This window comes from Ranitomeya imitator, chromosome 2, assembly GCF_032444005.1.
Source record: "Ranitomeya imitator isolate aRanImi1 chromosome 2, aRanImi1.pri, whole genome shotgun sequence".
NCBI lineage: Eukaryota > Metazoa > Chordata > Amphibia > Anura > Dendrobatidae > Ranitomeya > Ranitomeya imitator.
Window position 1 is genome coordinate 424281138 of NC_091283.1, and position 23906 is coordinate 424305043.

At 46.4% G+C, this 23906-nt stretch overlaps 1 protein-coding gene across 1 annotated transcript in view; it reads left to right on the plus strand.

Annotated features, from left to right (window-relative positions):
- PTGIS (prostaglandin I2 synthase) overlaps nucleotides 1-23906 on the plus strand; it is a 62001-nt gene that overhangs the window by 18930 nt on the left and 19165 nt on the right. The window contains 1 exon segment of the mRNA XM_069750820.1: nucleotides 23475-23653. Within this exon segment, the coding sequence (XP_069606921.1) occupies nucleotides 23475-23653 (179 nt within the window).

The window sequence follows — 23906 nt, forward strand, 5'->3', positions numbered from 1 at the left end:
GAATTCTGTGGCAGAGTTCACTCCTGTGGTCACAAGTGGTACTTCGGCTGATTCTCTCTGGGATCTTCCGTTTGTGGAGGAAAGTGGCACTGCAGCTTCTGAGTTTCCTCCCTCAGGTGATCTGGTGAGCTCGTTAGCTTCTTCTCTACTTAACTCCACCTGATGCTTTGATCTATGCTTCCTGTCAATGTTTCAGTGTGGGACTTGTTTTTTCCCTGGATCATTCCTGTGGCCTGCTGCTCTGCAAAGCTAAGTTTTGCTTATGTTATTTTGTTGCTATTTTTCTGTCCAGCTTGCTTTATTGGTTTTTCTCGCCTGCTGGAAGCTCTGAGACGCAGAGGGACCACCTCCGTACCGTTAGTCGGTGCGGAGGGTCTTTTTGTCCCCTCTGCGTGGTTTTTTATAGGTTTTTGTGCTGACCGCAAAGTTATCTTCCCTATCCTCGTTCTGTTCAGCTAGTCGGGCCTCACTTTGCTAAATCTGTTTCATCTCTATGTTTGTGTTTTCATCTTACTCACAGTCATTATATGTGGGGGGCTGCCTTTTCCTTTGGGGAATTTCTCTGAGGCAAGGTAGGCTTATTTTTCTATCTTCAGGATTAGCTAGTTTCTCAGGCTGTGACGAGGCGCCTAGGTTCTGGTCAGGAGCGCTCCACGGCTACCTTTAGTGTGGTTTGATAGGCTTAGGGATTGCGGTCTGCAGAGTTCCCACGTCTCAGAGCTCGTTCTATTATTTTGGGTTATTGTCAGTTCACTGTATGTGCTCTGACCTCCATGTCCATTGTGATTCTGAATTGCCTTTCATAACACCTAGCCAAGTCAGTTCTCATACTTTGCACTGATGAGGGCCAATAGCCCGAAACATCGTGTCTGCAAATTGAGATTCTGATTTGGCTTTTATCCTAAGTCATATGGCAAGCCTGTTAAAGGGTTGATTATGATTTGAAGGATCGCTACGTCTAACAGGTGGCGCTATAGAGTTCAAATCTTCTTTCTCTCTGAAGAGACAATTTGCACTTTTAAATACTAGTAATTTCAATCCATGGTGCTATGATCAGGGATACAGAAATGTTTGGCCGCAGGAAGATCTATTTTTTTTTCTTTTATTGTGTGGGGATGAGAATTCATCCTTGTTCTAAGTTATTGCCCTGTCTCCCCTCCATAGAGACCCCCAGCTGGACATTTATTACATATAATTAAGTATAACACATTGGATGTGATTCAGTTGAAAGTACCTGGGATCTTGTAGTCCTGATGTGAGATGAGGATCTTTACCTTGTTCGTGGTTATTATAAATGGACAGGTTTTGCATTTTTTTCTGGTTGCAGAGAAAGGTTCCTGTAGCTGTTGGAGAGGACAGGGGAGCTTCTGACAATGACGCGTTCGATCACAGCATTTAGGGAGTTAAAGTGTTGGGAGCGGTGCGTGACCGCTCCTGGCACTTAGTGCAGGGTGTCAGCTGTCAGAATCAGCTGACATCCGGCGGCGATCGCGATGACGTAATAATACGTCCCTGGTCAGAGAGACCCAGGGCACATGGACGATTATTACATCAGATGTCAGAAAGGGGTTAAAGCGTACCTGTCGGCAGGATTTTGCTCCGTAACCTACAGACACTGTCAGGTTTGAAGCGCTGTTATACTGGTTAAAATGATACCTTGGTTGATAAAATCCGCCTTGTGGTTGTTGTTTAACTGAAAACTACAAATAAAGATTAATGAGATTCTCGTGCTTTGGGGTGACCTGTGAGCGGGGCTTTATGTGGTGATCTGCTTACATATTCATCTGTATAGCTTATGACAGGTCGCTGATCCTTCAGGGACCTGCCCCCCTATTTTACATACTGCATATGGGGTAAAAAAATCAACTTCATCAAATGTCTGCGCAGTAGCATCTATCACATTCCAATAGATGCTGCTGCGCAAGCGCCTGCACCATTTTGCTACAGCCAAATTTTTTTTCTCTAGCAGTAGCTTCTATTGGAAAGTGATAGATGCTACTACGCAGACACCACCGCTGGTGTCTTTTTGATGAAGTTAATTTTTTTTTTCTAACCCCACAATAATATATGCAGTCTGTAAAATAGGGGACAGGTCAGTGAAGGATCAGTGACCTGTCATAAGCCGTACATATGCATATCTAAGCAGAGCATCACATAAACCCCCCCCCCACACACACACACACACACACACACACACACACACACACACACACACACACACACACACACACACACACACACCGCCCCGAAGCACGAGAATCTCACTCATTCAATGAAAGTTACAAATACAGATTAAAATGATACCTGGGTTGATGAAATCTGTTTTATGGTTGTTGTTTAATCAGTTTAACGGCGCCAACCTGACAGTGTCTGTAGTTTACTGAGCAAAATCCTGCTGACAGGTTCACTTTAAGGCAAAATTTTGGCACATTTTTGTACACATTGTCACATTTTAAACCGCGCCCCCTTTTCTGCTAAGCCACAACCCCATCTGCACAAAGTTACAACCCATTTTCCAGCAGCGGCCTTATGTGATGGAAAAATCCGAGATGCAGGAAGTAAGTCACTTGTAAAGAATGTGCCAAGTTTAAATTGAGATTAGTAACAATGAAAACATAAAAACCCTCCAAGTGCGGGGTGACTGATATTATGGACGATAGTGATTTACAGAGGAAGAAGTGGAGAGGGTGACTGTGCATCTCATGACTTCTATACATAAACCATTACCCTCATAATGCCATTTTGTATATAATTGCACATAGTAACACAATGTTCTGATCCTAATATAGAAAACTGCTATATTTTGTCCTGCTATCATACCCCTGATACAGCGGACCCTCCACTATCATTCCCTTCATACAGCGCCCCTCACCATTATACTCTTCATCATCATATCTTTCACACAGCAGACCCTCACTATCATATCCCCAGCATTGTAGACCCTCACAATTGTGGACCGTCACCATCAAAACCCTCATACAGTGGACCCCAGGCATCATACCCTTCACCATTATATCCCACACATTGTGAACAATTACACTGGTCTACAAAAAAAAAATTTGGTCATGGACTTTAAGAACAGTTTTAGGCAAGTTTCACATTTGCGTTAAAAAATGCAGCGCTTTTAACACAAACACATGTGGTGCAAAAAACCCATGTAAACGCGTGCAAACGCTGTGTTTTTTCGACGCATGCGTTTTTGCATGTGGTAAAAAAAACGTGGCGTTTTGACGCGTTTACATGCGTTTTTTCCTGCGTTTGCGTTTTTTAAAACGCATGCTGAGAAGTGTGTGACAGATGCCAATCATCAAAATCAACTAGAAAACCCACTATAAACAGAAATAGCTAGTGTTAGGGTTAGGATCCCTAGGGTTAGGGTTAGGATCCCTAGTAACCCTAGGGATCCTAACCCTAACCCTAACCCTAGGGATCCTAACCCTAACCCTAGGGATCCTAACCCTAACCTTAAGGATCCTAACCCTAACCCTAAGGATCCTAATCCTAACCCTAGGGATCCTAACCCTAACCCTAAGGATCCTAACCCTAACTCTAACCCTAACCTTAGGGACCCTAACCCTAAGGATCCTAACCCTAACTCTAACCCTAACCTTAGGGATCCTAACCCTAAGGATCCTAACTCTAACCCTAGGGATCCTAACCCTAGGGATCCTAACCCTAACCCTAAGGATCCTAACCCTAACTCTAACCCTAACCCTAGGGATCCTAACCCTAACCCTAAGGATCCTAACCCTAACCCTAGGGATCCTAACCCTAACCCTAGGAATCCTAACCCTAACCCTTAGGGTTAGGGTTAGGATCCTAACCCTTAGGGTTAGGGTTAGGATCCCTAGGGTTAGGGATAGGATCCCTAGGGTTAGGGTTAGGATCCCTAGGGTTAGGGTTAGGGTTGGGGGGTGGCTTATCAGTGTGTATTCTTGTGTTTTTCTATTGAAACGCATGCGTTTAAAAACACATGCAAACGCATGTGCTTAAAAACACATGCGTTTACATAGACAGCAATACTTTTGTGTGCCGCAAAACGCCGCTAGAAATTACTACAGGTTGCATTTCCGCAACAAAACGCAAGCATAGAAACGACACATGCGTCGTCAAAACGCGGCAAAACGCATGCAAAAAAAGCATGCATTTTTAATGTTAAGTATAGAAAAAAAAGCATTCTTTTTTTGCGCTAAAACGCAGTGGCAAAAAACGCAAATGTGAAACCAGCCTTAGACTAATTTGAGGGTGCTGAATTAAAACCTGATCTTATAATTTCTCTATCACATCACGTTTTTGCGTTATAGGTATATAGCCCATTTTCATGAATTCCATGCTAAATATAAGTAGTGTATGAAAAGTGCCGGTTTATACGGTTCACCAAGGTAAATTTAGTTTTCATTTAGTCTCCCAATAAAGGTGAGAATATCTTTGTTTTCTTTGAACATGCATAATACCCAATTGTTATGATAAAAAAGTAAACAGTTTTCAACATACACAACAGTCGTGTACTGTTTTATTTATTGAAAATGTCAATGAATTTTGATATTTATTGTTTTTATCCTGCTGTTTTTCTGTTTTTTGTTTGTGAATCAATACTTAAGGTGTGTGTGTGGAGGGGGGGGAAGGAGAGGGGGGGGCAGAAATTCAATGAACAACTCAGGTAGCTAACTTTTATCTTGTATTTCTCTGCTGGATGTTTTGCTGATCTAACACTGGCCTCAACATCTCGCAGAAGACAGTGCTCAAATGATCCAAATATTTTTTGTTACATCTGTGGACACTTTACTGTGAAGACTCGGAGGCACAACATTACTGACAAGCATTGGGCTCCTCACAAAGTGTGCAAAACCTGTACTGAGAGCTTGAGATCATGGTCTCAAGGAAAGAATGCTAAACTTCAGTTTGGAGTTCCTATGGTTTGGAGAGAACCAAGCAATCATTTAGACAACTGCTATTTCTGCCTTGTCGATGTAAAAGGTTTCAATAAGAAAAACAAGCAATATTTGCAATACCCGAGTATCCCTTCAGCTATTCCACCAGTTGCCCATAGTGAAGATATATCTGTTGCAAAATTGACTGCGCTTCCAGAAAATGTTGACACAGAACTCTCCTCACATTGCTATACTGATGAAGAAGACAGTCCAGATATTTTTCAGCCATGTGATGAAGATTGTGACAAACCAATTCTGTTTACTCAGTCTGCTTTTAATGATTTGGTTAGAGATCTTTATCTACCAAAAGAGTCTGCTGAACTATTGGCTTCAAGACTACAAGAGAATCGAATGTTGAAACCCGGTACAAGTGTCTCATTTTATCGTAACAGGGAAGCAGAACTGCGTAAGTACTTCCATTCAGATGGCCAGCTTGTCTATTGTACTGATGTTGAAGGGCTACTTCCAGCATATGATTCAAGGGAGTGGAGGCTTTTTATTGATAGTTCCAAAAGAAGTTTAAAATGTGTTCTGTTACACAATGGAAATAAGTATGGCTCTGTACCAATAGGTCATTCTGTAAAACTTAAAGAAGAATATAAAAACATCAATATTGTTCTAGAGAGGTTACAATATAATGTTCATGGGTGGTTAATTTGTGTTGATTTGAAAATGGTTAACTTTCTTTTAGGTCTGCAAGGAGGGCACACAAAACACCCTTGTTTTCTGTGCTACTGGGACAGTAGAGCTACAGCAGAGCATTGGGTGAAAACTGAATGGCCTCAGCGACAGAGTTTGGCATCTGGCGATAAGAATGTCATCCATGATCCTCTAGTGGATAGGAAGGACATTGTCTTTCCTCCCTTACACATAAAACTTGGATTGATGAAGCAGTTTGTCAAAGCTCTCAATCTCAGTGGAGAATGCTTTAACTATATATGTTCAACTTTTCCTGGTCTTAGTGAAAAGAAGAAAAAGGCTGGAATATTTGATGGACCTCAAATAAGAACACTTATGAGAGACCCAAATTTTATCACATCAATGAATGAGACAGAAGAAAGAGCTTGGAATGCATTTTGTAACGTGGTACAGAATTTTCTAGGGAATAAGAAAGCAGACAACTATGAAGAGATTGTGGAAGAGCTACTAATGAGTCTGCGAAATCTTAGATGTAGAATGAGTATCAAGATTCACTATTTACACAGCCATTTGGACTTTTTTTCCAGAGAACCATGGGGATGTGAGCGAGGAACAAGGGGAGCGTTTTCATCAGGACATTAAAACAATGGAAGAATGGTATCAAGGCCGGTGTGTCTCACATATGATGGCTGACTATTGCTGGAGCTTGATGAGAGACAACCCAGAAGCTGTACTTCACAGATCAGCCAAGAAAAGAAAGTTCAAATAACTGCCATTTGTCATTCATCTGTGTGCCATATGTGTGTTTTTATATTTTGTAGTTTAGTTCTGTAAGTTTGATTTGCTGTACATAGACTTTGTAATCTTTGTTATTCCTTGATTAAAAATATACAAAATGTGCTATCGAAAATCATGTGTTTTTATCATAAAACATTAGATAGGAGTAATTTTCATCAAAAATTGAAAATATCTCGAAATCCTGATGTGATAGCCAAAAACGGAGTTCATATTCGTAATCAGAAGCCAAAATTGACTTAAAATATTTTTTAAAACCTTTTGCCAGAAAAATTGCATTGACCAGTGTTATCATCATATCCCTCATACAGCAGACCCTCAACTTCATACCTGTAATGTATTGTACATAGTCTGTTAAGAGTCTTGTGCTTGGGTGCGAGGAAGACACAGGAGACAGAGGTTTAGTTATAACTTGCTTGTATTACTTCATACAAGTAGGTCACAGGGAAAAAGGCTTCACACAATTGCAGGTACACAGGCAGGAGACACGGCAGATGGCACGGCAGGTCGGAGTAAACATTAAGTCCAACATTTAGCACAAACTGGTTCCAAGTCTCTCTCTGTTACTTCCCTTGCAAATGTAGATCAGCATGCAGCAGAGTTCCAGTGTCCAGAGATCCTCAGTAGTAGATGGAGAGTCCAAGGCTTCCAGGAGCAGGTAACAGGCTGACTGCAGACATGATTCAGAAGCACTGATTGAACAGCTGAGGCTGCTTAAAAAGGCAAGAGGCTGAGAACAGGGCGGAAACACAGAAGCTAGAAACTCCATACTGACTCAGGGCAAAGTAGCTGCAGCAGGACAAAGCAAAATGGCCGACGGAAAAACCAGGATTACAATAACAGAAAATCACAGCAGATATAACAAAGAGACCGAGAACCTTACCATGCTTGTCTGGGTACCTCTGATGGAATTGGCGGAGTAAGCGAGGAGCATTAATGTTATCAACCGGTTCCCATGAGTTGTCCTCAACTGGGTAGCCCTGCCATTTAATCAGGTATTGTAGCTGATTTCTATATAACCTGGAATCCTGAATCTTCTCCACCACAAATTCCTCCTGACCATCAATCAGCACTGGATCAGGTTGAGGAGAAGAACGTCCAGGAAACGTATTAGGTACTGCTGCCTTTAGTAGAGAAACGTGAAAGACAGGATGAATTCTCATAGTTCTGGGCAGTTGAAGACGACAAGCAGCGGCACTTACAATCTTATTGATCTTGTAGGGTCCAATGTACTTATGTCCCAATTTGGACGATGGGATTCTCAATTTAAGATTTTTAGTTGATAGCCAGACAGAGTCTCCTACCTTGAAGGTTGGTGCGGGTTTACGAAAATTATCTGCTGCTCTCTTATACCTTTCCTGAGCCAATTCCAGATTTTTCTTTAGAAGAACAATATTCTGTTGTAAAGACTTGATTCTTTCAGCCACAGCTGGCAATGGCGTATCTATGGGAAATTGAGGAAGAATGTTAGGATGATAACCAAGATTAGCGTAAAAAGGAGACTGTTTAGTGGAAGCGCTCTGAGTTATTATAAGAGAACTCGGCCAGTGGAAGTAAATCCACCCAATCATCCTGTAGGTGGCAGATAAAGCAGCGAAGATACTGCTCCAGGGTCTGATTAGTCCGTTCTGTTTGTCCATTTGTCTGGGGATGAAAAGCAGAAGAAAGGTTTATTTTAATGTCCAATGCGGCACAGAAATTCTGCCAAAACCTTGAAGTGAATTGCACCCCTCGATCAGAAATAACTTCATCCGGTACTCCATGCAAGCGAAACACGTTTTGAATCATTAAATCTGATGTCTGTTTAGCAGTGGGTAAGCCGACGCAGGGAATAAAGTGAGCCGCCTTTGTTAACCGATCTACTACCACTAAAATGGTGTTCTTCCCTTGAGAGGTTGGTAACTCCACAATGAAATCCATGGAAATGGATCCCCATGGACGGGAAGGGGTGGGTAGGGGTTGCAATAGACCTGTTGGCGAGGAACGTGGTGTCTTGCATCTCGCACAAACTTCACATGAAGTGACATAGTTTAGAACATCCTTTCTGCAAGTGGGCCACCAAAAGAAACGTGAAAGAAATTCCTGTGTCTTTAGAATTCCTCTATGCCCAGCAATCTTAGAATCGTGGATGAGTTGCATTACTCTTAATCTGACCGTTTCAGGAATATACAGGCGTTGCCCCTAAAACCACACACCACTTTTATAAACAAGGCTTACGTCTCTAGGAGGTTGTGCCAGCAAAGAATCTGAATGGTATGCGTCTTTGATGTCCTTAAGTAGGTCTTGATTATGAATCACTCCCAGGAATCTAGAATCAGGAAGAATAGTCTTAGGAGGAGTAGATGGACGGGTCTCCGTTGAATGGATCCTAGAGAGTGCATCAGCCTTTCCATTGCGTGATCCTGGCCTGTAAGAGATTACGAAATCAAATTGGTTTAAGAAAAGATTCCAACGGGCCTGGCAAGGAGTCAGGCACTTAGCCGACCTTATAAATTCAAGGTTGCGGTGGTCAGTTAGGACGACTATTTGCTGTGCAGCACCCTGAAGAAGGTGTCTCCATTCCTTGAATGCGGCAATAATAGCTAGCAATTCTCTATTGCCTACATCATAGTTCCTCTCAGCCGCAGATAACCGCTGGGAAAAGAAAGCACAGGGATGCAAGACACTCTTCTCACCTGTTCTCTGGGAGAGTATAGCTCCGATGGCACAGTCTGAGGCATCCACCTCTATTGTAAAAGCAAGTTCAGGGTTGGGATGCACTAGGATAGGTGCTGTGGTGAATTTATCCTTCAGACTGGAAAATGCTTCTTGGGCTTGAGGGGTCCAAGTGAAGCTAACCTCTTTCTGGGTAAGTTGTGTGATAGGTTTCACTACCTCAGAAAAATTTCTAATAAAACGCCTGTAGAAATTGGCAAACCCGATGAAGCGCTGCACTTCCTTCACATTCCTGGGAACTGGCCAATTCTTGATGGCTTGGGTCTTGCTTCCATCCATACTAATTCCCTGTGTAGACATTACATACCCCAGAAATTGAATTTCGTTCCGATGGAATTCACACTTCTCCAGTTTACTGTAAAGATGGTTCTGTCGTAGACGTTCTAAGACCATTCTCACGTGTCCATGATGTTCCTCTGTGGAGTTATAAAAAATTAAAATGTCATCCAGATAAATCACCACGAATGTATCTAAGAGATCCCTGAAAATGTCATTCACTAAGTGTTGGAAAGTGGCTGGGGCGTTACACAGACCGAACGGCATAACTAGATATTCAAAGTGTCCATAGCGTGACCTGAATGCAGTCTTCCATTCATCCCCAGGTCTAATACGGACCAAATTATAGGCCCCTCGGAGATCCAGTTTAGAAAAAATCTTGGCATGCCGTACTCTCTCCAATAGCTCAGGGATCAATGGCAGTGGGTAACGGTTTCTAATAGTGACCTTATTGAGTTCCCGATAATCTATGCAGGGTCTAAGAGATCCATCTTTTTTCTTCACAAAGAAGATGGGTGCACCTGCAGGAGATGAAGAGTGGCGTGTAAGAGGGTGAACTGTAGTCCCACTGAGAGGGCACTAGGACCCTGTGGTTTTTGCCTGTTGCAGCAGAGGACAGACCTCCCAGAGACAATGTGTGCTGCGGGGTGGGGTCTAGTGTCTCGAGTGTAAAGTGAAAGTAGGAAGTGAGAGCTGAGAGAGAAAAGGCGGGAAGAAAAGGAGAAGCTGCTGTGAGATCTTAAAAAGAGACTGTGTGGATTTACTGCAAGTGTTTTTGGAGGAAAAGAAGCTTTTGAGAGACTTTTTGTTGCTAACGTTCCCCTGGAGAAGAGCTAACCTTTTGTTTAACTCTGTGAGAGACTTGTGTTGCTAACGTTTCCTGGAGAGGAGCTAACCCTTTATCTAAGAAAAGACGGAGACTTTGCTAAGAACCCAGTACGAATTTGGAAGTCTGTGGATTCCCTGTGCATTGAGTGGAGAAACAAGTCTGGACAGACGGCTGATACAGAGACGGACGGATTGTCGTGGAAGCATTCCTAGGAGCTACAGAAGCAGAGACTACATCGTGAGACCACTAACTAAGTCCCCGGCGTTTGGGCTCGGCATCGGCCGACAAGACAAGAGGAGCTTGCTGTAACTTATTGGCGCTGAAGATATGAACTGGCTACAGCCTCTGCTGATTCTTGCCTGAGAGGAAATCCATCTCAGGATACGGTACCATAGTTATAGATACCCGGGTATCTCTGCTCAGAGTGTTAAATTGTTACTTTAGAGGTGTATCTTATATTAGAGTTGTGTAAGTTATTCTCAATGTGCCATTCCAGGGGCTCCCTTAATAACACTACATTCAATTTACACTTGTTCCTGTTTTTAGTTGCCTGTTAGGTAAATTTCTTACTAGTCTGTTGTAGTACACAGTTCTCAGGAGACCTTTGAGTGGCACAGTGATTTCAGCTGCTGCTGAATTAGTGTATCTTTGGGGTGCATCTGCCTTAATATTCTCCATATTACCTTGATTAATTTGCCTTTGAGTAAATACCGTTGGAGATTTCTGCCTTGGTCTTGGTTTGTGACTCACTGGATCTTATTCGGACCTCTGGTCATTACATTTTTGGCGTAGTCGGCAGGATCCAGTGTTTGTCATGGACGAGGGCGAGGGTGGAAATGACCCCGCTGTATCCGCATCCTCCTCGGGGGTTGGGGTTCCCCTGGCGGCCGCTGCGACTCCGGGAGGGTATGTGCCTGTAGGAGCTTTACTTCAGCACATGCCGAAATACGATGGGCGCAATATGGCGTTGCAAGATTGGGCTGAGAGAATCCGGCGTATTCTGCGCATGTGTAATTTGACCCCCGCGTTACGCGCTGAGCTGGCATTACATGCACTGGAGGGTGATATTAGGCGTATGGTGATGGTGCGCCCAGAATCAGAGAGGGATACATTAGAAAAGATTTTGGAACTGTTAGAGGGGAGTTTGGGGGGGCCGAGCGCGTGTGGCCCAGCTTCGGTCCCTATTCTTTAATCGTCCCCAGAGAGAGTGTGAGTCCCTGATGCAGTACTCTAATATTTTACAAGAGATGTTGAATGAGATGCAGCGACTAGACCCGGGGGCCATGGGGGCATTCCGGGAGGTAGACCGCTTGCTCCGGGACCAATTCATCACCGGTTTAGCCCATAGACTTCTCCGGGACAAGCTGTTGGAAATGGCCCGGGTTGCACCAGAGTTATCTTTCTGGCAGATTTACCGAGCTGCAGTGGAAAGGGAAGAGAAATCAGCCTATGTTCCCGAGTGGTCAGTGAACAGTGCCCAGCTGGAGGAAGGTGTGTCATCAGGGTCGGGGGGAGAGGGGCTTGTAAGCGTGGTACAAGCTTTGCGTGCTGAGGTGAAGGAGTTGAAGCTGAAATTGTCTCAACTGACAGTTGATCCCGCCTCTACCCCCTCACGGGAACCTCCTGCCCCACCCCCTGGAACGGTGACCCCGCAAATGGCCAGGTCGTCCTATCAGAATGAGTCAAGCCCTCGCCCACGAGGAACAATCACCTGCTGGAAGTGTGGCCGCCAGGGACACATCTCGCGTTACTGCCGGGCGCTTACAGCCCCAGAAACCCCGTCGCCGGCTTTAAACTTCCGGCCGCTGCCATGAGAGGGCAAGCAGCAGCGGCCCCACCCACACAAAGCCCTCGACGGAATGAACAAGATTTGTTTGCATGTAGTCCAGTGATAGAAGCAGAGTTTGAAGGGCGGAAGATGAGGTGCTTGGTTGACACGGGATCCGAATGTACTATAATGCCTCTAGAAGTATATGAGAGATACTTCAGTCGACTAGTGATTCCAGAGGATGGCCGAGTGATACGACTGACCGCCGCAAATAATGGTCAATTGTCAGTCAAAGGGATCGTGTGGATGCAACTAAAAATGTTTGGTCAAGAGCTGGGGCAGAAAGGGGTAGTACTGGTGGATCACCCCCCTAGAAGAGGGATGGAAGTGACGCTCGGAATGAACGTGCTGCGAGATTTGAATCACCAGATGTATGCCAGTGAAGGACCCCGATACTGGGCCCGTGCGACAAGACACCGACCCACACAGAGAATTCTACACCGTCTAGTGCTGAGTTGCGACTTGCTGAAAAGTGCAGTCCCAGGTGGCCGGGTGGGCCGGGTCCGAGTGACTTCGAGGGCCCCGATCCTGCTGGGACCCAGACAAGAGGAACTCTTAATGCTGCCTGTGGGAGCTGCACAGAGATTGAATGGGCTTGAAGTGCTACTTGAGCCCGCCCGAGAGGGTTCCTCATTTGCCAAGGTACATGTGGCCCGGTCTTTGGCGATTGTGAAGAATGGACGAGTGCCGGTCCGATGCATCAATGTTTTAGATGAAGCTGTTGCAATTACCGCTGGGACCATACTGGCTGAACTGTTTGTGCCGGCAGAGAAGGTGCCGGAAAATGCAGGGTTCGAATTGCGACCAGACCAACAGTCATCCTGGACATTCGCGGTCGAGGTAGGCCGGACTGAACCTCCTACGGAGGAATGGAATGTTCATGTGATCATGGAGCAGATGGGAGTGGATCGGGAGAAGCTGACCCCCGTGCAGTTGGAACAGTTGGAGAGAGTTTTGTGGGAACATCAAGAGACATTTTCCCGACATGGAGAGGACTTCGGGTGTGCCCAGACGATTGAGCATGAGATTCCAACGGGGGATACTCCACCCATTAGAGAAAGATATCGTCAAATTCCTCCGGCGCTCTATCAAGAGGTGAAGAGCATGGTGGCCAGTATGCTGGACAACCAAGTGATCCGAGAGAGCCGGAGTCCCTGGGCGGCCCCTGTAGTCTTGGTCCACAAGAAGGATGGGACACTCCGATTTTGTGTGGACTATCGGAAATTGAATGCCCACACCGTACGGGACGCATATCCTTTACCCCGTATTGAAGAATCCCTGTCGGCCCTGGGTCGGGCCAAGTATTTCTCAACGTTGGATTTGGCAAGCGGGTACTGGCAGGTCCCAATGGCTGAAAAAGATCGGGCCAAGACGGCGTTTGTCTTGCCAATGGGGCTCTTTGAGTTCAACCGGATGCCCTTTGGCCTCGCTACCGCCCCAGGAACCTTCCAACGCCTGATGGAACATTGCTTGGGCGATCTAAATTTTGAATCAGTCCTGATATATCTAGACGACATTGTGGTGTTCGGAACCTCATTTGAAGATCATCTGGAGAAGCTGCGTCAAGTTCTCCGGCGGCTCAAGAGCTACGGCCTGAAAATAAAGCCAAAAAAATGTCAACTGTTACGAAACCAGATTGAATATTTGGGGCATCTGGTGACCCCGGACGGGGTACTACCTTTTAGCCAGTAAGATTAAGGCGGTACAAGAGTGGCCACCTCCTTGTGACCTGCGAGAAGTGCGGGCCTTCCTGGGCCTAGCAGGATACTATCGGCGGTTTGTGCCTAAATTCTCACAAGTGGTGAGTCCCTTGAATGAACTTTTGAGAGGGACAGCGCTGGGTCCTCGAAATCGCCCCATTCCATGGGGGCCCCTACAGAAAAAGGCATTTGATGGAGTGCAAACCGCCCTAACGAGTGCCCCATTGCTGGCCTACGCCCGGTTTGACACCCCTTTTTTGTTGTATACCGATGGTAGTCTTCATGGGTTGGGGGCAGTACTAGCACAGGTGCAGGACGGCCGAGAACGAGTGATTTCTTATGGCAGCAGATCTTTAAGAGACTCCGAGCGAAATCCGGCTAACTACAGCTCATTCCGGCTGGAATTGCAGGCCCTGGTGTGGGCAATGACAGAACGCTTCGCCGAGTATCTAACAGGAGCTGAGGTGCTAGTCATGACAGATAACAACCCGCTAGCTCACTTAGAGAATGCAAAACTGGGGGCGTTGGAGCAGCGGTGGGTCGCCAGACTGGCCAAGTTCAATTACCGCATTAAATTTCGCTCTGGTCGAAAGAACGGCAATGCAGATGCATTGTCAAGGGTGCCCCTTGGGTCATCCGGGGAAGATGTTGACAAACAACTTGAGGATACTGAAACTCCAGCTTTGGGGCAGATACCTATCTTCCAAAGTGTGGTACACTCAAGTGGGGTGGCCACCGAGATGCCCTGTGTCCTGGGTAAAACACCCTCAGATTGGACAAGAGTCCAGGATGAGTGTCCGGACATTGCACTTGTGCGCCGTTGGGTACAAAACAAGGCCTGGCCCAGTGCAGAGGACAAGGCTCAGTTGTCCATGGAAGGAATGAAACTCCTTCGACAATGGGATAAATTGTGTGTGGAGCAAGGTCTTTTGTATCGTAAGGTGTACCTGCCATCGGAGCTGCAGCATCGGTACCAACTGATAATTCCTGTGGGGATGGGGCTCGTGAGGCGCATGAGAAGGGGGCCCATTTTGGAAGTGAAAAGACACTTCAGTGGTTGCAGCGAGTCCTCTACTGCCCTGAGTTGGGAGGGATGGTGGCCGACGCGTGTCGGCAGTGCCGAATTTGTGGGCTCAACAAAAGCCCTGAGCAGCGGGCTCCCACACAGTCTATTAAGACTTCAGCTCCACTGGAGCTACTCATGATTGACTACGTGTTGATAGGGTACTCTACGTCAGGGTACTCCTATTGCCTGGTGATGACAGATCACTTTACCAAGTATGCTGTAGCGGTGCCGACAAGAGATCAGACGGCCAAGTCGGCGGCTGAGGCAGTGTGCCGACATTTCTTCCAAGTGTTCGGGTGTCCGCAGAGAATACATTCAGATCAAGGGGCCTGCTTTCAGGGGACGCTGATGAAAGAGTTGCACCAGCTCTATGGTATCGAGCAGTCGAGAACAACGCCTTACCACCCTCAGGGTAACGGGGCGTGTGAGCGTTTTAATCGGACCCTGTTGCAAATGTTGAGGTCCTTAGAGAGTCAGCAACAGACATGCTGGCCTGAGTATCTCCCCGAATTGATGTGGGCTTACAATAACAGGGTGCACAGTACTACTGGTTACTCACCACACATGTTGATGTTTGGTAGACCTGGCCGAGACATTGAGGATTTGAACATGCCAGATCCCTCCTCCGCCCCCCTTCGGACTGCATCCGAGTGGGTACGAGAGCATCGGCGGCGGTTGAGGGTGGTGCATCAGGTGGTGGGCGACTGCCTTCGACAGGTGGTCCATAAGGACACGCGACCTGTACAAACAGAGCTGTTCTCTCCGGGGGACAGAGTGTTGGTGAGGACAAAACGACGGTCAGGAAAGCTGAGTGACCGATGGGAGGCGATACCGTATCTGATAAAAAAAACAGGTGAACCCTGAGATTCCAGTGTACGAGGTCGAACCGGTGGGGACAGGGGGGCCAACCCGTAATTTGCATCGTAACATGTTACAACGGTGCTGGTTTGAAGATTCGGCGCCTACCCCCCTAGAGCCAGAGGCCATGTTCCAAGGGGCGGAAGCTCTGAATGATCTTGAGTTTGATGGTGTGCTTACTCCTGCGCCTGCTTATTTGCCCCCTGTGACCGATCTGGCCTCGGGTGATGAGAATGTTGGGGATATGGAGGATGTTGTTGAGGAGAGTGCATCAGGTCAACTGCTTGGTCCTGACGCTGTATCACAGGACATCGAGCCGCAGGAGGAGACAACTCCACTTACGCCCACTAACACGACCACGGAAGAGACTCTAGCTCCCTCTAAGGTCGCACCTGTTGATGTAGGACTCATGAGAACTACACGATCTACGGCAGGAATACCGCCTCAGCGATATGCTCAAGATGAATTTGAGTGGGAAGGTATGTCGAGGACGCCAACCTCTAGTGGGGTGGCATGTAAGAGGGTGAACTGTAGTCCCACTGAGAGGGCACTAGGACCCTGTGGTTTTTGCCTGTTGCAGCAGAGGACAGACCTCCCAGAGACAATGTGTGCTGCGGGGTGGGGTCTAGTGTCTCGAGTGTAAAGTGAAAGTAGGAAGTGAGAGCTGAGAGAGAAAAGGCGGGAAGAAAAGGAGAAGCTGCTGTGAGATCTTAAAAAGAGACTGTGTGGATTTACTGCAAGTGTTTTTGGAGGAAAAGAAGCTTTTGAGAGACTTTTTGTTGCTAACGTTCCCCTGGAGAAGAGCTAACCTTTTGTTTAACTCTGTGAGAGACTTGTGTTGCAAACGTTTCCTGGAGAGGAGCTAACCCTTTATCTAAGAAAAGACGGAGACTTTGCTAAGAACCCAGTACGAATTTGGAAGTCTGTGGATTCCCTGTGCATTGAGTGGAGAAACAAGTCTGGACAGACGGCTGATACAGAGACGGACGGATTGTCGTGGAAGCATTCCTAGGAGCTACAGAAGCAGAGACTACATCGTGAGACCACTAACTAAGTCCCCGGCGTTTGGGCTCGGCATCGGCCGACAAGACAAGAGGAGCTTGCTGTAACTTATTGGCGCTGAAGATATGAACTGGCTACAGCCTCTGCTGATTCTTGCCTGAGAGGAAATCCATCTCAGGATACGGTACCATAGTTATAGATACCCGGGTATCTCTGCTCAGAGTGTTAAATTGTTACTTTAGAGGTGTATCTTATATTAGAGTTGTGTAAGTTATTCTCAATGTGCCATTCCAGGGGCTCCCTTAATAACACTACATTCAATTTACACTTGTTCCTGTTTTTAGTTGCCTGTTAGGTAAATTTCTTACTAGTCTGTTGTAGTACACAGTTCTCAGGAGACCTTTGAGTGGCACAGTGATTTCAGCTGCTGCTGAATTAGTGTATCTTTGGGGTGCATCTGCCTTAATATTCTCCATATTACCTTGATTAATTTGCCTTTGAGTAAATACCGTTGGAGATTTCTGCCTTGGTCTTGGTTTGTGACTCACTGGATCTTATTCGGACCTCTGGTCATTACAGGCGTATGAAGCCCTTGGCTAGATTTTCGTCAATATAGTCCTTCAACGCCTTTAGTTCGGGCCCTGCCAGAGGGTAGATTTTACCAAAGGGTATTCCTGCTCCGGGCAATAATTCAATCGGACAATCGTATGGACGATGAGGGGGAAGCTGGTCAGCGTTCCTCTTGTCACATACATCCGCATACTCCTGGTATATAGCTGGTAGTTCAGAGACTGACGTGGGTATCTTAGGAACCGAACAAGCTGAAACTTTGGGACCCATCTGTTTCTCTGGAAAATGCAGCTCCTTGGTCTCCCAGTTAATTGTAGGGTTTTGAGCCTGCAGCCATGGTAGCCCTAGAATAATGGGGAAGTGAGGAGAAGAGATGAGCAAAAAAGACAGCCTCTCCTGATGATCCTTACCCATAAAGACCTTCAAAGGCTCTGTTTCCTGATCCACTGGCCCAGAGGTTAGCAGGGAACCATCCACAGTCTCCATCTGTAAAGGGGTAGCCTTCTTCACTGAGCGTATCCCATGTTTCTGGGCAAAGGAGATGTCCATAAAATTACCGCTTGCCCCTGAGTCAATCATAGCAGAGCTAGACACCCAGACCGAGTCAACCCAGAGCTTGATGGAAAGAAAACAATGTGACTTGTTCTTCTTACAGCTCAGCTGGGACACTGCTGAGGAAACTTGAACAACTGCGGCATTTACACAGTCATCAGAATCTGAAATAACGGAGTTTAAGTCTGAGAAATCAACGGCTATAGCTGCAGACCTTTCTGGAGCCTGAGGTTCGGACATGACTGATCTCCTTTCGCAACACTCACAGTGAATGACTGCTGCAGTAGTCTTACGAGAACGGCTGGGGCAGTTTATAATGAAGTGCCCTGACTTACCGCAATAGAAACACAGCTTTTCTTTTAGGCGATGTTCTTTGCGTGCATCACTAACCCGTCTCTGTAAAGAGTCCACCTGCATGGGTTCAGGTTCTGGTTCCCGTGTGATCCTGCTCAGAGGTTCCCTAGCTGGGGAGGAAGGTAGGAAATGGTTAATGCGATTACTTTCAGACCATCTCTCCTGTCTGCGTTCAGTAAGACGGGCATCAATGCGGATGCAGTAGTTAATAAAGTCACCTAACGCATTGGGAGGGTCAGCACGCGCAAGTTCATCCTTAATCATGGGAGACAACCCTTTCCGGAAGATAGATTTTTTTGGCGGAACTGTCCCAAGTGGTATCGAGGGCCCATCTCTTGAAATCCAAGGCATATTCGGCTACTGAGCGCTTACCTTGGCGCAAAGTTAACATGGCTGCTTCAGCTGTCGCACCTCGGTTAGGGTCATCAAACACCTGCCCCATGGCTAAAACGAAAGCATCCAGATTATTCAAGCACTCATCTTCAGTCTCAATCAGGGGATTTGCCCACATCAGAGCTTTGTTAGAGAGCAGCATGATTATAGTAAGCACTTTGGATCGTTCTGAGGTAAATTGCGAAGCATGTGCAGAAAAAAAAAGTTTGCATTGGTTTATAAACCCCCTGAATTTTTCACGTTCACCACCAAAACGAAAAGGGGGGTAACTTGGGAAACCCAGAACCTGGAGGTGGGGATGGTGCCTGGACTCGTTCCTCCAGAGCCTCAATCCTGGCTCGTAAATCCTGGGTATTTTGTCCGAAAACTTGCAGATTGTGATTGTTAAGATCCTGTAGACTTGTAAAGCGGGTCTTTAAAGCCTGTATATCCGCAAGGATTGTATCGGTGACTTCACACAATTCCTTTACGCGAGCCTCCATCTTTCCAGATCCTTTAAGGCAGAAGTGCTAGAAAAGAAAAAGGCGCACAATAGTGTTTACCCGTGGTAACACACCTGACTGGAAAGAAGGGAATGCGCTCACCTGAAATAGTTGTGAGAAGTCACAACCACTGTCATCACAGAAGGAATATACAGATGCACGGTCCACAGCAGACTCGGCGTCATCAGACCCAGCAGACTCTAAAGTTGGCTTCTTAATCTTGTAATGTATTGTACATAGTCTGTTAAGAGTCTTGTGCTTGGGTGCGAGGAAGACACAGGAGACAGAGGTTTAGTTATAACTTGCTTGTATTACTTCATACAAGTAGGTCACAGGGAAAAAGGCTTCACACAATTGCAGGTACACAGGCAGGAGACACGGCAGATGGCACGGCAGGTCGGAGTAAACATTAAGTCCAACATTTAGCACAAACTGGTTCCAAGTCTCTCTCTGTTACTTCCCTTGCAAATGTAGATCAGCATGCAGCAGAGTTCCAGTGTCCAGAGATCCTCAGTAGTAGATGGAGAGTCCAAGGCTTCCAGGAGCAGGTAACAGGCTGACTGCAGACATGATTCAGAAGCACTGATTGAACAGCTGAGGCTGCTTAAAAAGGCAAGAGGCTGAGAACAGGGCGGAAACACAGAAGCTAGAAACTCCATACTGACTCAGGGCAAAGTAGCTGCAGCAGGACAAAGCAAAATGGCCGACGGAAAAACCAGATTACAATAACAGAAAATCACAGCAGATATAACAAAGAGACCGAGAACCTTACAATACCTCTGAAACTGACTACCCTCACACTCATATCCCCTCATACAATGGATCCTCATTATTATATCCCTAACATTGTGGACAATCATCATCATATCCCGCATACTGCAGACCCTCTGTTAGGGTTGTCGGATTGCACTAAATAAAATATAAATAAAGTGCAATCGCAACCCGGGGTCCACCATGCAGAAATGATCCCTGCTGCTAGCGTGAACAATATCGAAACTAAACAGCAAGCGTTACCTTGAACACACTGAGTTAACGCCACTCAGTGTGAACGGAACACTGAGTACCAAACTCAGTTACTTCACCGAGAGGTACGGCACGAGTATGCAAAGTGCTATACCCTTTTAAGGTCACAGGGATAGAAGCTCGAGGATTCAGCTTGCTCTGCAACGAAACGGTGCTAACCACATACACGACTGACGCAGATGCAGAGCCAAGAGAGCTCTTTGACGCTAGGTACAATACCCTGTTGCTTTCACCGAGAAGTATAGCATAAGGGTTGAGCTTGCTCTGTAAGTGAACTGTGCCAATCGCGCACATGAAAAAAACAGATGCTAAGCCAAGCGACCAGTTACCCCAGTCCTGACACTACTGAACCTGTGCCTGACCAGCACCCTAAGAATGTAGCAGACTAGAGACTCAGGCTTTGAGCCATGGGTACGAAACCACATAAGTGTGCAACCTGCCTGCCAGTGTGTACAGTCTCAGAGCAAAGACACACACACAAACATACAGAGTGGTAGAGTATCCACCCACACACCAAACATAAATGACACTAGCGAGCCCACGTGCGCCGCCGATAGCCTTTTCGCTAGGCTCCACCCCAAACACTCATGCCCAGTCGGCCGAGGCATCGCCCGCCGGCCAATCCGGGACCGCCACATCATCAGAGCAGCTAACATCTGACCACCAATGAAAAGCCGCCACATCATGGACATGCTCAGTAATGTGATCTCTGGACTTAGAGTCCACAGCGCAAGACTGCTCCTGCATGTCACCATACCTCCCAACTTTTGAAGAAGGCAAAGCGGGACAAAGGTAGTGGCGCGGGCAGTGCAATGCTGCAAATTTTAGGCCACGCCCTGGCCACACCCATTTTGCAACTAGTCACACCCATATCCACGCCCCAACCACACCCATTTAGCATTGCTGATCACACTGTTTCATAAACAATAATTATAAACAGAAAAAAATATGGCCACACATTTATCCATACTGTATAATGGCCACACATGATGCTCCGTACTGTATAATGGCCACACATGATGCTCCATAGTGTATAATGGCCACACATGATGCTCAATACTGTATAATGGCCACACAGTGCTCCATACTGTATAATGGCCACACATGATGCTCCATACTGTATAATGGCCACACATGATGCTCCATACTGTATAATGGAATGGACACACAGTGCTCCATACTGTATAATGGCCCCACATGATGCTCCGTACTGTATAATGGCCCCACATGATGCTCAATACTGTATAATGGCCACACATGATGCTCAATACTGTATAATGGCCACACAGTGCTCCATACTGTATAATGGCCACACAGTGCTCCATACCGCATAATGGCCACACAGTTCTCCATACTGTACAATGACCACACATGATGCTCCATACTGTATAATGGACACACAGTGCTCCATACTGTATAATGGCCCCACATGATGCTCCATACTGTATAATGGCCCCAGATGATGCTCCATACTGTATAATGGCCACACATGGTGCTCAATACTGTATAATGGCCACACATGATGTTCAATACGGTATAATGGCCACACAGTGCTCCATACCGTATAATGGCAACACATGATGCTCAATGCTGTATAATAGCCACACAGTGCTCCATACTGTATAATGGCCCGCCCCACATGATGCTCCATACTGTATAATGGCCCTATATGATGTTCTATACTGTATAATGGCCACACATGATGCTCCATACTGTATAATGGCCCCACATGATGCTCAATACTGTATAATGGCCACACATGAAGCTCCATACCGTATAATGGCCTCACATGATGCTCCATACTGTATAATATCCACACAGTGCTCCATACTGTATAATTGACCCACATGATGATGCCAGTGTACAGTTAAGGCTGTAGATGTGTCCCAGCAGCTCTGCTTACAATGCAAGCAAAAATTTCACCACCTGTCGCTGTCCACACTGCTGCCTCACAGATCCTGCACATTGCAATATAGCCCATCTCTGCAAACTCTGCATGCACTGGTACAACACCACTGTCTACTGGCTCCACTCCATAACTGCTGTAAGGATATATACAGTGTATATATATATACATATATATATGTATATATATATATATATATCCTTACAGTATATATACAGTATATATTTATATATATATATATATATATATATATATATATATACTGTGCCTATGACTAACAGGCTGCAGTGGATTGCTCTGGCTAACAGGCTGCCCTGGATTGCTCTGGCTAACAGGCTGCACTGGATTGCTCTGGCTAACAGGCTGCCCTGGATTGCTCTGGCTAACAGGCTGCACTGGATTGCTCTGGCTAACAGGCTGCACTGGATTGCTCTGGCTAACAGGCTGCACTGGATTGCTCTGGCTAACAGGCTGCCCTGGATTGCTCTGGCTAACAGGCTGCCCTGGATTGCTCTGGCTAACAGGCTGCACTGAATTGCTCTGGCTAACAGGCTGCACTGGATTGCTCTGGCTAACAGGCTGCACTGGATTGCTCTGGCTAACAGGCTGCACTGGATTGCTCTGGCTAACAGGCTGCACTGGATTGCTCTGGCTAACAGGCTGCCCTGGATTGCTCTGTCTAACAGGCTGCCCTGGATTGCTCTGGCTAACAGGCTGCCCTGGATTGCTCTGGCTAACAGGCTGCCCTGGATTGCTCTGGCTAACAGGCTGCCCTGGATTGCTCTGGCTAACAGGCTGCCCTGGATTGCTCTGGCTAACAGGCTGCCCTGGATTGATCTGGCTAACAGGCTGCACTGGATTGCTCTAACACCACACAGTAACCAGAAGATACGGAGGGGGCATGGCCTAATCAAGGAGACGTGTGGCTGCTTCTCCTGCTGGCTGTGCAGGAGAAGCAGAGTCTGTGCGGGCCTGTGGTGCACAGCCTCACAATCAACAAAGTCCCGCAGTATGAGGGACGGTTGGGAGCTGTGAAATTTGTCACTGATTACCATAGACTTGGCTGAAGAGCTAGTAGTAACCAAACGTATATATGAGCCTGAACAAGAAGCTGGGACCTACATCTGTGCTGAGCAGCAACCCCAGCGGCCAGACCTGAATGGGAGACCACAGTAACAGATAATGGCTGGGATCTATCCTGCACAGCGGGAGAATCCTGATGCCTAACACCCTCAACTTTATACCTCCGAAACTGACTACCCTCACAATCATACCCCCTCATTCAATGGACCCTCGCTATCATATCCCTCACACAGCAGACCCCTGCCATCATGCCTCCAACACTGCTGACCCTCACAATCATACCCCCTCACAAAATGGACTCTCATTATCATATACTTCACACAGCAGACCCCTACCATCATTCCTTCAACACTTCTGATCCTCACAATCGTACCCCCTCTCACAATCAACCATCGCCATTTTTTCCCCCAAACTGAATACCCTCACAATTCTACGCCCCTAACACACCATGGCTTCTTGTTGTTCCCCTCAGATAAAGGTTGCTGGGAAATTTGTTACAGTGCTGCTGGACCCCCATTCCTATGATGGCGTCCTCATGGAGTCTCCTGACAAGCTTGATTTTGGGAAATATGCAAGGATATTAATGGAAAGGATGTTTGATGTCTGCCTCCCTGATTACGATCCTGCAATGGAGAGGAAAATGTTAAAAACGTAAGGATCCTGTGAATAGTAAAGGAAAGGGTAATATCTGTATGAATTATGGTAGTATCTTGGGGGAGGAGTATGGTATGGTATATATGGTTCTGGACATATAATAGTGGTGGTATGAGACGGCCCACAATGCAACACTATGGTAAGATGGCGGGGCTTAGGTCACAGGATAATAAATAACTCCTCTCATTGGCTAGTCAATGTCCAAGTTTGCTGCAGGTGAACTGGCTGTTACCTGCTGTCATAGCGAAAT